The sequence below is a fragment of the Xiphophorus hellerii genome, chromosome 8, assembly GCF_003331165.1.
Source record: "Xiphophorus hellerii strain 12219 chromosome 8, Xiphophorus_hellerii-4.1, whole genome shotgun sequence".
NCBI lineage: Eukaryota > Metazoa > Chordata > Actinopteri > Cyprinodontiformes > Poeciliidae > Xiphophorus > Xiphophorus hellerii.
Window position 1 is genome coordinate 25,821,463 of NC_045679.1, and position 15,360 is coordinate 25,836,822.

At 39.1% G+C, this 15,360-nt stretch overlaps 1 protein-coding gene across 4 annotated transcripts in view; it reads left to right on the forward strand.

Moving 5' to 3' along the window:
* The window catches only part of rph3aa (rabphilin 3A homolog (mouse), a), a 31,925-nt gene extending 16,836 nt beyond the window's left edge, over positions 1-15,089 (forward strand). For 3 of the 4 annotated variants that reach the window (XM_032569487.1, XM_032569486.1, XM_032569485.1), the window contains exons 4-16: positions 1,522-1,605; positions 2,786-2,936; positions 5,764-5,937; positions 6,059-6,235; positions 6,360-6,439; positions 9,607-9,681; positions 9,861-9,970; positions 10,057-10,183; positions 11,081-11,134; positions 11,845-11,996; positions 12,100-12,181; positions 12,283-12,379; positions 13,142-15,089. In XM_032569487.1, the coding sequence (XP_032425378.1) occupies positions 1,522-1,605; positions 2,786-2,936; positions 5,764-5,937; positions 6,059-6,235; positions 6,360-6,439; positions 9,607-9,681; positions 9,861-9,970; positions 10,057-10,183; positions 11,081-11,134; positions 11,845-11,996; positions 12,100-12,181; positions 12,283-12,379; positions 13,142-13,275 (1,497 nt within the window). In that variant the 3' untranslated portion in view covers positions 13,276-15,089. Of the gene's footprint in view, positions 1-1,521; positions 1,606-2,785; positions 2,937-5,763; positions 5,938-6,058; positions 6,236-6,359; positions 6,440-9,606; positions 9,682-9,860; positions 9,971-10,056; positions 10,184-11,080; positions 11,135-11,280; positions 11,788-11,844; positions 11,997-12,099; positions 12,182-12,282; positions 12,380-13,141 lie in introns of those variants that run through there. The other variant, XM_032569488.1, reaches the window with a different exon arrangement.
* The last annotated feature ends 271 nt before the right edge of the window (positions 15,090-15,360 follow it).

Here is a 15,360-nt window from a genome sequence, read left to right on the forward strand (position 1 = left end):
GTACAGTTGCTATTCTAGCGACAAATACGTCGGAGAGTCTTCTATACACGAAGGCAGATTCTCCCAGAGGATGGATTTCTGTTTGAAATGCTGGATTAACAAGAGTTTGTTTTTTTAAATGCAGTTTGGTAGTTTGAATTTTCCAGTTTTTGAGTCATTAAAACCACAAATTTCAACATATTTACACTAAAAGGTTGAAAACGTGTGACATACAGCTTTCTAGTAAGTTGTAGAATCTTGTTTTGTTGTGGTTGTTTTGAAGGATTCTGATTGGCTGATATAGGTTTTACTTTTGCGCTACTTTGACCCCTATGGGTTTGGCCTGCTTAAAAAACAACGCTCAGTGGCAGATTTGTGAAAGTTCCTGTAGATGAAAACCTTTCTGAAACCAACCCTGTGTGTACGGTATTATTTTTTTTAAAACAATGTGGTGGCGATGTTAGTTTTTTGAACATGACCTAGAAATGCTGTGTTCAGGGTGATGCGGCATGTTAGTTTTCTGCAGCATGTTGCAGGTAGGCCAGAAAGTTCAATTTGATCTTATCTGACCCTGTTCCACGTCTTTGCCGTGGAAGCAAACATGTGCAGATCCAAGACTTTTTGGAGCCCCTAGGTGGATTTTCATTTGGGGCCCCCAATACCAACAGGTCAACACCAGATAATTCATCATTCCGAGGTCACTCTAAGTGTGCAACATACCTAATGTACTGGTGTTATGGCTGTTGATTTTAACCTAAAAGGAGAAGCAAACTAACAGAAATATTTGGATTTTAAAATGTAGAGAGGTATTTAAGTGTGCCGCGTCATTTTAAGTATTTGACAGCAACATCAGGAAACAAACACTGAATTTTAAGAAAACAGGTTAACAAGATTAATATCTTACATTTTCCTTACAGTGGCAGCAAACAAATACAGGAAGAGATCAGACTATTATATGTGTACCAGCTATACGAATGATATAGAAATTATTTTTCCATGTGTAATAGCATTTTGTTTGGATTATTCGAAGTTATTAAATAAAAAAATTATTTTTTATTTAATAAAAAATATTAAATAATATTTTTTATTAAATAAAAAATGTATTTTTTTTGTCACGCTAGCTCAGTGCTCTTGGGGGCCCCCTGGTGGTGTGAGGGCCCTGAGCAGCAGCTCATCCCCTGGCTCCCAACTTACCTACTTAAACAAATGTCCAAAGTTTATTTTTCTTAACTCAACAATCATTCCTCCCCTTCTACTTTCTACAACACTTTCTACAGTTCTGTGCGGTTCTGTAAAGGTTCTGAACAGCCAGCGGTCCGTGTGCTAACTTGTTCTGATGCGCACGGTGTATTCCCGGGCCCTCTGTGTGACACTCTGCCTCATGTTGCTCTCTCTACTCAAGTAGGGGGTTAATGCCATACGAACTGTGAAAATGTATGTGCTTTGTGCACCTGTCATGTTGCGCTAAATCCTCTCTCTCCCTCTCCCTATGTTGGGGGCATTCGTGTGTGTGTGTGTGTGTGTGCACATGTCTTCCTGCAGCACATGTGCAGCAAATGCGGGATTTGGATTAACAGCAGGACTTGTCCGCTGTGGCTCTGCCGGATCTGCAACGAGCAGCAAGAGGTGAGCTGCAGGGACGGAGGAGAAGTCAGGAGGTTTTGGACCTCAGGCCTGATTCACGGCGTTATGTCACCGCTCTGCCAGCAGAAGCTCAGCTTATCCTGTGAAACGAACCGTTTTCTCGCTTTTACACCCATGCTTTAGCACACAATAGTATTTCACTGCCCACTGACCTGGAAAATTAGCTTCCATTAATAGACTGTAGCTATCAAAAATAGGGAGGAAGTAATTATATATTTAGCCCTATTTAATTTAGAAAATGATTGAGGATAATAGCATTCAGATGAGGGGAAAATTAACATGTCCTGCTTTATGCTGTCCTTATAATATTGTTACACAATAACTTCTTGATAATGTGTGTGACTGTGTCTTTAAGAGCCTAAAGGTCTCTCTTATCACTCAGACTAACTATATCAATATAAAACCCTGTGGTGCCATTGGTAACATGTTTTGTTGTGGTTTTTATCACTACATTATGTAATGTACATTTAATTTTTTTTTTGTGCATGAGTTATTAACCTATGCTTTTAAAATTACACTATAGAAGAAGATAAATCAAATGTAACATCTGTAGGTTGGTGATAGCAGCTTATAGGGAATACTTAGCTATGAATTCTTGTCAATCATAGCGTACGCTGGATCTCAAAAGTCAACACACCTTTGTTAAAATGTCAAGGCTTTGTGATGTGAAAGTTTTGGGGGGTTTTTTCAAAATTTATCCTGTAAAATAAAACTAAAACCCCAAATTTGTTAAAAGAAGAAAAGAAAAAACAATAAAAGAGGATGTAGCAAATGTTTAAGCCGTAAAAACATGTTACATCTCAAAGCTACTTTACGAATAATTGAGAAATTAAATATTCAGTTAGTACATGTAGTACTTAGATCCTCCATCAGAGGGCAAGAAGTAAAACAGCAAGTTGATGAGGAAAGTACAAACTTGGTAGAGGTTGCAGAACTTTCTATCAAACAGTAAACATCTGGCCTTGCAGGATTCAGCTCATTCTTTTTTTTGTTCTTCTCGTTTATAATCGAGTCCTAACAAACTTTAACCTGTCCTGAGGTGTCTTTTGAACGGTGGACTAAAGGAATTTTAACCTCAGCTCTTTGCTGTGTTATTATGTTCAGTGAATTATTTCAGTCCTCGTTGGGCTCATGCTAACAGTTTTATTGTGCAACGTTGCAGGTACAGAAACGTTCAGGGGCCTGGTTTTATAAAGGAAGGGATCAGCAGGGCCTGCCCTCCCTCCTGCCTCTCTCCAGACCTCAGTCCAACTCAGAGGACAACACCGGTCCAGGCCAGTCACAGGGTCACAGACAAAGTCATCAGACTGATGGTAACTATTCCACTTACTTGTCACCTACAGTTTGATTTAGAAACATGATTCTAACTACAAAGGCTTGTTTACATCGCGTCCGATATTCATTGGTCAGGTGTTGTAAGGGTTAAGGATACGTATCTCTAGTAGTGAGGTCACAATACACAATGTGCTGGACGATAAATTGCCCCAGGAATTATTGCGATAAACCATAATTTTGTTGTTTTGAGACTATTTTCAAGTAATATATTGACAAAGGGACGATCATGCAATTTTTCCCTCTCAAAAGACAAATAAATTTTAATTTTGTAAAGAACACACAACACTAGAACTCAAAGACATTTTAAATATTCAAAATAAAATGAAATTCTTAATTTTAATTGATTATTGGTTTGGTTGTAGCCTATCTGTGTTTGTGAATGACCTGCTAAGTTTCCTGGGCCCACTTTCGCAAAATGATAAACTCTGTTTTAGTATTTCACTGTCAGTTTTTGACGTGGATCATTTAGGCAGTTTCCCAGGGCACCATGACAAAAGGGGAGAGCATGAACACCAGAAAAAAAAAATCTATAAATTTTGCCCTGAACATGTTTTCTATGGCTTCAGTGCATGTCAATGGGAAGTTAGCACCATGTGTTAGCGTCCCCTGCTTGCTGCTTAAAACAGCTAACCTAGCGTACATTCTTATGCTCTTCATTTAATCCTTCACAGTTTCATTTTCTCACTGTAATTAATTGAGAGGCAACAAAAGCAGGGGGCTCGTCTGGTGTGGCCGTGAAAACTAATTACGGTAAAACAATTATGTAATTAAAAAAACTAAAAAAATGAGATGTAAGCTCTTCATATGTTGGAGGTGGTGCTGCATAAGCTCAGCTGAGATGATTTGCTGCCTGCTGATACTACTAGCTGTATTATATTTCCTTTTGAAGGCATTTGGCCTTTTCGTGAGTGATTCAGAAAAGTTTTAATCTGTCATACTGTAATATCTGAATAAATGCATGAATACATAACCACAGCATCTGCCTCAGCCAATTCATGTCATTCCTTGAATTTGCAAAAACAGAAAATGTGGAACCATGCATGTTTCTATTTCATACATTGTATGAACTTATAAACGACTAAAATCAGTTGCTTGAGAAAAATCCCTTCTCCACATTGTAGTAGCTCAGTTCAACTCCACGTCTTATGACAATGAACACATTTGCAGCAGTTTTATCTTAAATACAGGGCATGAAAATACAGAGAGAATAATTGAAACACACAAGTTAGTATTTCTACCCATAGTAGGTCTTTGTATTGACTTCCTTTCTGCCTACCCCATAACCCAACAACAGCACTTCTTCTTATGGGGCTTTAAGAAGACGTACACACTCACACGCACACACTCAACAAAACAATAAAATCCAAAATGTTGAAGGTCACAAGGTCAAATGACATTAATTCGACCCCTCCACTCTGATGTGTTGTGGAAAAAACTATTTTACCAAGCACTGTCAGGTGAAATCACTCAATCAGGTTTATTCCTATATTGTGCACAATACAGAGAGCTTGTAGGACAATCAATAATGAAGCAGGCCTGGATGAAAAGCTCTGCTAGGCAGAGACAACACAGGAGTTTTATACCAAGGATAAGGAAATAAAAACAAGAGGTGAGAAAGTCTGGTTCTGATGCAGCTGTAGAAAACAACTCCCAACCTTGTACATGTAACCCAAATAGTTCTTTTGGTGAGAGTTCACAAGCATTTCCTATAACATGATCAGCAGATGTTAACTTGTAGTAATTTTCCACCACAGATGCCAGATGCAACAGTGATTTAATAAAGCCAATCAGGCAGATAGGATACCATCTCTAGATATTATTTTTGTTCCATATAGGCAGCCGGTTATATTACATGCTATGCCTGTAATGCCAATACAGGATCAGGGAAGAAAATGTTCTACATATGAGGGTATGAATACTTTTACATGGCATTGTACTGCTGGCTGCATTTCCAATACAAATGCACTCAAATATTTGTTGATATTCCGCTGATGTTGAAAAAACACGATTTCATAATTGAGGTGTTTCCATTAAATAAGGGATTAAATTAAAATAACATGTGAATAAGCTTGTCCACATGATAAGTCATTCAAAATCTTGTCAGCTGCGGATGAGAACATGAGATATGTTCATAATTCAGCTGTGGCGCTCATCCTCTATCAGCCCTCAGAGGAGACCTTTGTGTCTTATTCAGGTGTTGGAGCAACAAGCCCCGCCTACATGAGAGTGGCTATACATATGCAGCATTTTGGGGAAATTGTAGTCGACGATTTTACATAAGAGCTACAGATTCAACGTGTTCAAATGACACAACATTTGGAGCCAGAAATCAATCCATCATCCTCCTGCCACTTCCTGTTGTCTTCTTTGTCGTTTTTACCAGTAGTAACATCTGGCTGTTGATCACATGACTAGTATGATGCAAAGAAAAAGTTGCAGTTTTGCAAAATATGTCTTTGTTGATATGGCCAAGTAACTACCTCGTCCTAGTGGAGAAGCTTTTTAGCACAGCTAAAAAACCAGTTTTTTCCAAATTGCCGCGTTTCCATGAAGCAAATTTATTTTTATATTTTCAATTTGTGCAACTCTGTTGTTAATTGGAACATACTGTAGCTACTGGTACTAATGAGCGTGTTTATCTGAACAGGTATGTGCACGATACTGGACCCAGAATGCACTGGTGATTGTTACCGTTCCCACTCCCAGCAGCCATTACCGATCCATCTATCGACGCAGCAGCTTTGATGTAGCTGCCGTGGTGCCGACGATTGTGGCAGCTCTGATCATCTTCCTTTGTCTCCTCAGAGCCTCGGCAGAAGCAGTCCAGTGCGTCAGAACAATGGGAGCAGACAGCAAGAACAACAACTGACAGCTGTGATGAGACTCATTCTACTCAGGCAGCTGGAACCAAGATGGAGAGACATGTGTTGGCGTCCAAAGCACCTCAGGCAAACACGCAGCAGACGGCACCCACCCCGGGTAAAATCACACTCCTCCCTCTAAGAATAAGCCCAACGCTGCAGGGGAACGAAAAGGGGGGTCCAAACATTTAAGCTAGCACTTTCTAAGAAAAGACGGCCCAGACTTACCGTGTCTGTAGTTCCAGCAGCGGATCTGGAGAGCAAGCGGCAACCGGTCGTCTCCTCAGGTCCCACTTACATACCTGCAACCAGGATCACTCCACCTGCGAATCCACCTTCCAACAACCTGACGACCCAGAAACCCGCTCCAGATCACGCAGAGAACGACGACAATGACTATGACTCGGACGATGCCAGTAAGACGGTTGAAACTCGTGCATGCAGATCATTTGTTCAAAATTTTTTCAATTTTTTTTGCTTTTAAAATCTACTTTCAGTTGCAAATGTATAAATTGCACATCTGTGTCGTTATTCTTACAGCCACACTGGGATCTCTAGAGTTCAGTCTTCTTTATGAACAGGAGAATCATGCTCTACACTGCTGCATCATTAAAGCTAAGGTGAACACAAAGCCACATATACAGGAAAAACAAAATGGTGACACAAGAGAAAGTAAATATTCCTGAACAGGACGACGTCACTCAAACGTTTTGTGATGTAAAAAGTACAAAATGAGTCATTTCAGTACTTTTTCCATTTTTAATAGTACATCCTCCACAGTTTAGCTGAAAGTCAAACAAATCTGTTTCACTGTAGTGAATTGTAAGTCCTTGAACTTAGAAACAAAAGTTGAAAAGGTGCCTTATCTAAAATCTAAAACTTTTAGATTTGAGTTAAATCTCTGCTGACCAGCTTACAAACTCTCAAGATAAGTTACAACTGTGAGTTAAACTTATGCCTATAACAAGTAGAGTTCAGGCGAAGTGCCTTTAACTAAAGGGGGCTGTCTACAGAGCCCCCTAGTGGTTATGGAGAGATTTTTTTTGCGTTACCTCGCAATAAATTTGCGAATGCACACTGGTCTATTTTGCATTTAGTCACATTGATAACAAATGATAATTTTAAATTGTACATATGTACCCCCAAAAAGATACACATTGAAAACCTGCTTTAACAATCTTAACCCTTTGGTGCAGAAAACAGGTTCAAAATCCATCTTTTAAAGTTCACGTTTGCGTAATATCTTTCAGCGAAGACGGGACTGCGCGTGAAAACGACCCTTTAGTAACCATTCAGACTAACAGGCACAACTAAAACTATCAGATAGCAATAATACCCCATGAAGACACATCAAAAAATTTGGATGTTTTTGTTCTTTCTTCTGTTCCTTCTTGTTTGTGTTTTAGAGTAGGGATGGACAACCCTTGTTTGACCTGTTTTCCTTTGGTATTTTGCACATGTTTGTGGTGCCCTTATCCAAATGGATACACAAGGGTAAAAAACCACAAGGGTTTTATTTTTTTTATCCAAAAATAAAACTTTGTAGATAACTCACAATATTTTAACATAGAATTCCTTACAAAAAGCTTAAATTGTAAGAGAAATCTTTCAGTACTCAATATACTGAGTACTGAACTGACTATTAAATTCATCATTGTGTTGTGAGGGAATGCAAAACTTATTATGTGAGAATGGGAATGAGGTAACACAAAAGAAATAAAATCCCCCATGACCCTTACGGGACTCCATAGCTGTCAGTTTCAGTGTACAGGGAAAAAAATATATTAAAAAACCCTGCAAAAAAGACGCTGTGCATGACTTTACACAAAGTCTAGTTTTATACATCTTTTGGTCACATTTGAACTATTAGTCTTTTTGGACACACAACTAACCTGATTTTTAATCTACTGAACTGCAAATAAAGGTCAACTTTACTGATTTCTCTGACATTTTCTGATTGGCAGCATTAAAACCATAGTTTACAGAGAGATTTAAAAGGATCAAGATGATTGTAGGTTAGTACTGATTGTGGTTGTTGCACGTGTGGACTGTGAAAACATAAATCCTGAAGCTAAATCAAAAGAAGATCCAACCAAATGTTAGAGTATGCAAACCAATGCTATTAGAATATCGCAATTTTTTTAACTTGCTGTGTTTTCCCACTGATATTTTATTAGTTTTTCTTTTGGATTGTGCAGGACATACATCACATTAAAGTTATAAAAAGGTTTTATCATGACCTAGGAATCCACATTAGCAGTAACTTGCATTTTAACAGTGGTTTGTTGAGTTTTTTTTTTTTTTTATATGCACTTTGACAGAACTGTAAAAATGACAGTGAAAAACTGTAAAAGAAAAAAAGAAAGACCAACATTTGGTTAAGCTGAGAAAACAAAAGAGAAAAAGTAGAGCAAGACAAGTCAGGAGAGGACAGCAATACAATATGGAGCGTGGCTAAATCAATAAACATGTTAAAATGGGACGAGATCAAACAGGACGGGACAAGACGGGACAAACAAAACAAGATTCAATAAGACACAACAAGGCCAGATGGTTCAACATGAGCAGATAAAAGAGGAAGGGAAGAGACGTAACGAGACAGGGCAACAAGAGACAAAACAAGCAGATGTAAGAGACGCAATAAAGCAGAAGATGGGGAGGATGTAACAAGACTGAAGTAATATAAGATGAGACAGGAGGCGATTAATAAAAGAAAACAGAGCCAAAGGACGGCATGTACAGTAGGAAAAGGAGAGAAAACCTCACATGAGAGAGCACAGAAAGAGACAAGGCAAAAAGAGGAAAGACAGAACACCAAACTAACCAAAGACCTGGCAATTCAAGGTCTTGAATTGTCTGGCAATCCAACCTTGGATGAAAATCCTTGAAGGAAATATTAAACAGAAATCAGCAAAACGAGTAGAGTTACTAGAAATGTGGACGATAAGACAGAAGAAACGACAAGACAGTTGAAAAAGCTAAAATACCAACAACAACAAATAAAGAACAATGAATAAAAGCTCAAGTTCAAACAGAAAAACATTAAATCCGGCAAGTTAATAAAAGGTTTTAACACAAAACAGAACGGATGGAGCACAAACGTTACAAATGGACTTTGACAACATCTCCTCACCAGATATAGCACTGCAGCCCTTCTCTGTGTGTTACTCCAAGAAAGTGAATTTACTTCGAAGTTTAATAGAGTCAAAAAATAGAGACACAAAAGAAGTTTAAAAAAAAAGACAATTGATTGTAGCAAATTGAACCCAGGTGTTCTTCAAGGCTGTTCTGCCTGTGACCATTCATCACAAGAATGAAATATATTACAATGCTTTGATGGAACAGTTATGAAGACGTTGTCACGACAACAGTCTAATGCTTTAAAGAAAATTCTCGAAAAATGATCTCGTTCTTCTTAGCCAATATAAACCATTTTGATAACCCTGACCAAAAAAGAAAAGGGAGTATGTAAATATCTGGTTTCAGCTGTTCACGGAGCAACAATGAGAAATGAGGTTTAAAAAATAAGTTGGATTTGGATAAAAATAAAAGGATTGTATGTGGAAGAGAAATTGCAAAGCTAACTGAAAAAGCAAGGCAAGAAAGGCTGAAAATTTGTAACTAGAAAAGGGTAAGATAGAAAAACAGCATACTGGAAAGATAAAAGAAGTTAAAATAATACCTTGTAATGCAGAATGAGATGAGGTGAAGATAGAGAAGAAAACTGGGACAAACTAGACAAGGCAAAGCTATAAGGTCATCTAAACTCTTAATTTTTTACATTTAGGGTTTGAAACCAATGGACTCTAATGGACTGGCAGATCCGTATGTAAAGCTACATCTGCTCCCCGGAGCCAGTAAGGTATTTATCAACAAGTTGACCAGTTAAAAGTTCAAGGATGCAATAAATGTGATTGAACTCTTTTACAAGCTAAAACATGAGATTTGTATTTTATTCTAATATATTAGCCTTGTGGTTTCTCAGTCAATCTTTAGCGTTTGCTCCTTTCTTAGAAAGACTCTGTTCTATTCTGTTCTAAGTCCAACAAGCTTCGCACCAAGACGCTTAAAAACACCCTGAACCCCGTGTGGAACGAGACGCTGATCTACCACGGCATCACCGACGCTGAGATGCAACGCAAAACACTCAGGTACCGTGGATCACCTTTACCTGCGTTACGGTGAAGCCAGTTTTGAATCGGAAGGATTTGTAGAACTCGTAGTCGTCTTCCCGCAGGCTGTCGGTGAGTGACGAGGACAAGTTTGGACATAATGAATTCATTGGAGAGACACGGGTGGCACTCAAGAAACTGAAGTTTGACCAGAAGAAGAATTTCAATGTTTGCTTGGAGAGAGTGATCCCGGTAAGCAAGAACATTCACTACACACGTAGTACGATCCGATATGGAGGGCCATTTGACCCAATTCACTGTTAAACAGAACCAGTGACCATTCTAAACACCTATATCCATTCATCTAGTTAAGCTCAAACATAACCCCAAATAATATTTTATATTTTGAATGTGCGCTGACTGATTCACCTTTTAGTCTGACAGGGAACTACCACCATTTGGCCTCATCTACCAATATTTATATCTTTAAAGGGGCAGTATTACGTATTTTCTAGCCATATAGTGCCATTTTATAGCACAATCAAGTGACTACCGTCAGTTGTTGTAAAAACGCTGTATGTCAAATATGACTTAAAAGAAATGTGACTTTATAATTCAACACCTTAAAATTGGGCCTCTGTCTTTCTGAAACTCCGCCTTCAGGAAGTCCTCACAACATGGCTCCTCTACTAACCACTTTAACAATGTTTTTACCAGCATTTCACTTAGAAGTAGCTAGTATGATGAGCTCAGCAGATGCACAGTTCCACCAGGTGTTTGCTAATTGCTGCTGGCTAGTCTGAAGGAGCTGAGAGGGACGGGGGAAGGCTGCTCTGTGAGGCAGAAGCTCAGAAATGTAGAAACTGCAGCTAAGAGGAGGAGTCTTCCTAAGTCCACCCAGGCGTTTTGCACAGCTGAATGGTTGCCATGGAGATTCAAGGTATTCTCAAACCTGCATGAAAGAATCAAGGCAACACCCCAGGTATGTTTTTGGTGAGGGAATAACATTATAACATGATGTGAAACTCAAAAAAGGGTTGGACTTTACATAATACTGCCCTTTTAAATATTCATATGGGTAGATAAGCAGGTAAAAGATGCAGGATTTTTTCTGCTATGATGATGACAGATGTTTTGGTTTACTTGCAGGTGAAGAAGGCTGTAGGAGGGTCAATTCGTGGCATGGCACTTTATGAGAACGATGTAAGTTTCATTATTATTGTCACAATTACTCCAAACCTCGACAAGGTTAGCATAATACTTCTGAACTAATGTGAGATCAAATTTCTTATTTTTGTTTTTGCAAAGCTACTTTAAGACATTGTGACAGACATTGTGTGTGTTTTCAGCTTCAGACATCATTTCCAGTTGTGATCCCGTGCAGAGCTGGAGTCTGTCTGACCTTTGGAAATAGATTTACTAAATCAAAACTGATCCACAACCTGCTTTCCCTATCTCTTTGCTTCCAGGACTTGTTTTGTTGCGTTGCTATGGATATGTCAAATCTAGGAGCCATGACACAAAGATGAAGAAGTTTAAACTTCCTTTTTAGCAGCGCTGCCCTACAGTCCTGAGTCACACTTTACACGACTGATGTCCAACATCTGACAGTCGCTGTAAAAATTAAGTTAGGGCATCATACTTAATTTTTATATTGCATCAGTCTTAGAGAAAAATATAGACAACCTATTATTATCACTTTGAGACTAGACATGTACACTTTGCTCCAATTAGAGGATAATCTGTCCAGATACGAGATCAGCACAAAGGGATATTAAGATCAGAGAAAATGTGTTTCTTTGAAAAGCTCCTGCATTCATTAGCCGTGTGTGTGTGTGTGTGTGTGTGTGGGGGGGTGCGCGTGTGTGTGTGTGTGTGTGTGCGTGCGGGTGTGTGTGTGTGTGTGTGGGCAGCTGAAGGAAGGCGAGGACTCGGAGGAGAGGGGCCGCATCCTGATATCGCTGACGTACAACAGTCAGCAGAGCCGTCTGGTAGTGGGCGTGGTCCGCTGCGCTCACCTGGCCGCCATGGACTCCAACGGCTACTCAGACCCTTTCGTCAAAATGTGCGTCCTCCTTTCATCTGCCTTTATTTCATTTGCTTTTCTTTTCTTTTTTTTGACGATGAATGAATCATGTCCAGAACTTTCTGCTTCTTTGTTGCCGTAGATGTCTGAAGCCAGACATGGGAAAGAAAGCCAAGAACAAGACGCAGATCAAAAAGAAGACCCTCAACCCGGAATTCAACGAGGTCAGTTGCTGCTTCCGAACCGCAGGTTATGCGAGGGTGGAGTCAAAAAACTCCACCCTCAGGTTATGTAACAGACCCTGCGTTTCTTCACTGGGTTTCAGGAGTTCAGTTACGAAATTAAACACGCCGAGCTCGCCAAGAAAACTCTGGACGTATCGGTCTGGGACTACGACATGGGGAAATCCAACGATTTCATCGGTAAGTCCATGGAAAGATTTCTTCATAACTTCAGCCGTTGTTGGGTTGTTTATATGTGATGACATCAGAAATTTCAAAAGATGTGACAATGAGTCAGACTTATCTTAGTTTTATAAGCAACAAATCAAGTACTGGTATGATGAATTAAAACAAACTCAAAACTTTTCATTTGCATCATTTACTGTTTTTCTCTTTTCTCTCTTTCTACCAAAGACTGGATAACAAAAGTCTTCAGTCTGGCGCCTTGGTCAATTTGCTTACAGAGACGTCATAATTAATTTTATTTGTTGTTTTATTTATTTCTTTTGGATATTTAATATGTCTTCCAGCTCCAGAATGAAATGTTCATTAGAATGTGAACTTTACTGATCTTTCAGAATGCTTTCTTTCATTATTAGGCCATTACTGTTACTTGAAAATGGCCTCAAAGCAACAATATTATCACATAGTGTGATAACTTCTGGCACAGTTTATCATCCAGTAACAATCGTTACAATGACCACAAAGTGCATCACTGTCCTTTGACACAAATTGGTGCATGAAATTGCAGTTACACTTCTGATACCAATACAGATATTTGAGGTTTAGTATCGGCCGATACGGAAAAACAGTGCTGAATTGACTTAAAATGTTTCTTTCTTTTTAAAAACAGACATGAATGAACTGAAATACAGATTTATTTAATAACTCTGCACCAGTAAAGCACTTTATGAGGAAAAGGATCTAAACTAGTCAAACCCCACCTTTATTCCTTGTTTTCAGGAGGATGTCAGCTAGGCATCCAGGCTAAAGGAGAGAGTTTGAAACACTGGTACGAATGCCTCAAGAACAAAGACAAGAAGATCGAGCGCTGGCATGTCCTGCTTAATGACAACACCGTCCAGTTTGAGGATTAATTCATGCTGTAATAATTCGGTTGTCTGCTTCTTTATTTGATCACCTCTCTGCTAAATGTTGTTTTGCAGTTTCTAAAGTTGGACCGATTCCTCCGTGCGTTCGTATGGAGTCTTCCCCAGACGTCCAATGTGAATTTTAAATTTCTCGTGACAAACATGGATGTCGAGCTAAAGTAACCCCTCCCTCTCCCGACCCCGTCACCTAAACTAATCCAGGAAGCTTATCGTATCACACCTTGTAAAACATGATAAAGGAGCCTCTAAACTGAGCCTTTATCATAATTCCCGGGGAAGATAAAGTCTTTGTTATCGCTGCTATCAGGTGAGAATGTTGTATTGAAGTGTGCGCAGATGCTCAGACTCAACAGAGGGAATTCCCGGTCGTCTGTCTGACCTTTTCCCACCCCATCATGTCATTCCGGCGACCACGTCATTGCTGGGTGAAGAGGTCGGCTTTCCTGATGTATCTAATCACATTTTATTAGTTGATGTGTAATGTTATTCTGGTGTGTGCGTCGTCCAAAACAAAGCAAGCAAAATATATATGTCTCTCTATATATTTTGCTTGTGTTATTGTGCCAACCGACCATGCGTTTTTCATATGTTAAATTATGAATTTGAGACTGAACCAACAAAGTTGTGGACAAGAGCCCAGTTATGAACTTTCTGAGGTGTATGCGGACACTTTGTAGCACCTGTAACTGCAGCACACAGTGGCAAGCTAACAGTGACCTGTCATTTTGCTAGTAATGTAAGCTAACCTGAATATTTACAAGCCTTTTCCTGATAGACTGAAATAACTTACCTACTGTCTGTCAACCACTTTGAAAAGCTTTTTTCATCCCTACAACATCTTTGTTCTTCTCCCTCTTCCGTTTTTCTTTCTTTTTTTTTGGTTTCCTGCCCTGGAGAGATTTCCTCTACGCCTCTTCATCTTCAGCTAGCTGCCTTCTTCTTGATTTTTATTGGCGGTCACACAGCGTAGCTAGCTGTCACCAGGCAATAACACAATTCAAATGAAAAAAAAATAAATAAATTTCGTGGCCCAGAACGTTCTCGACGTGGAATAATGTTCCGCCATCGTTTTGGCGCCCTCTGTAGGGTAGTGCCACTGTGCGTCTCATATAGTGCATAATCAATTTTTGGTTGTGGACGTGAAATGTATGACGGCGTATTAGGGCCATTGTAGACAGAGAAAAAGGGAGGAATACAATCCCGTCCAAAAAAAGAGAGAAATTATCGAATTAATCTCAGAAATTTGATATGAAATCTTGAAAATTGAACTGAATTTTTTTTTTAGCTTAATCGCAGAAATTTGCCTGAATAAAACAAGATAATTTCTGATTTTTACAAGTCAAAAGGTTGCCAGAAATTTTGAAATTAATCTCAGAAATGTCCTAGAAAAAACGCGCACATTTCTGAGTTGCAATTGCAAACATGAATTTTTTTGAGTTTTTTGGTGGAAATTGACTTTTTTTTTCTATCTACAACGGCTTTAATATACCGTTGTAGAAATGCTTTCGGCTCCACGCAGCTAAGACCTGTGCATGTGCTAGCAGTCTGCCTTGCTGGAGAAATTCAAAGGGCAAAATTAACGCTTCTGCATTCTCTATGGAATGATCATAAAACTAAATTAGACCAAGCAGTGGTTCAATAAAACACAATGAAAGATTCCTGTTCTGATCTAAGTCTGTATTTTAGAGTCAGGTGAAATGTTTCCAGCTGCTTATTCTCCCTGTATTGCTGCAGATGCATGTATGAACCCATGTTGTTGAATACATGTGGCTAATTAATAAAGACATGATGGCACTTGATTTGGAGCAGTGTGTTTTTTTTGTTGTTTTTTTTTTTCTGTGACATGGCATAAACTTTGTCTGAATCAGGCGAGGTCTAATCCAATCAGCTGATGCAGACACGCAGCTGAGAATCAAGTGGATTTTGACCTTTCTTGATAATGCACTTTCCCTCCAAGTGGGTGAAAGGTCACATGCCTGATTGACTCCGTCTGACCTTGAATCCGCAGTCGAATAAATTCAGGTATTGATCCTGCAGAAACGCCCGATAATACCAGGCTAATTTGTTCAT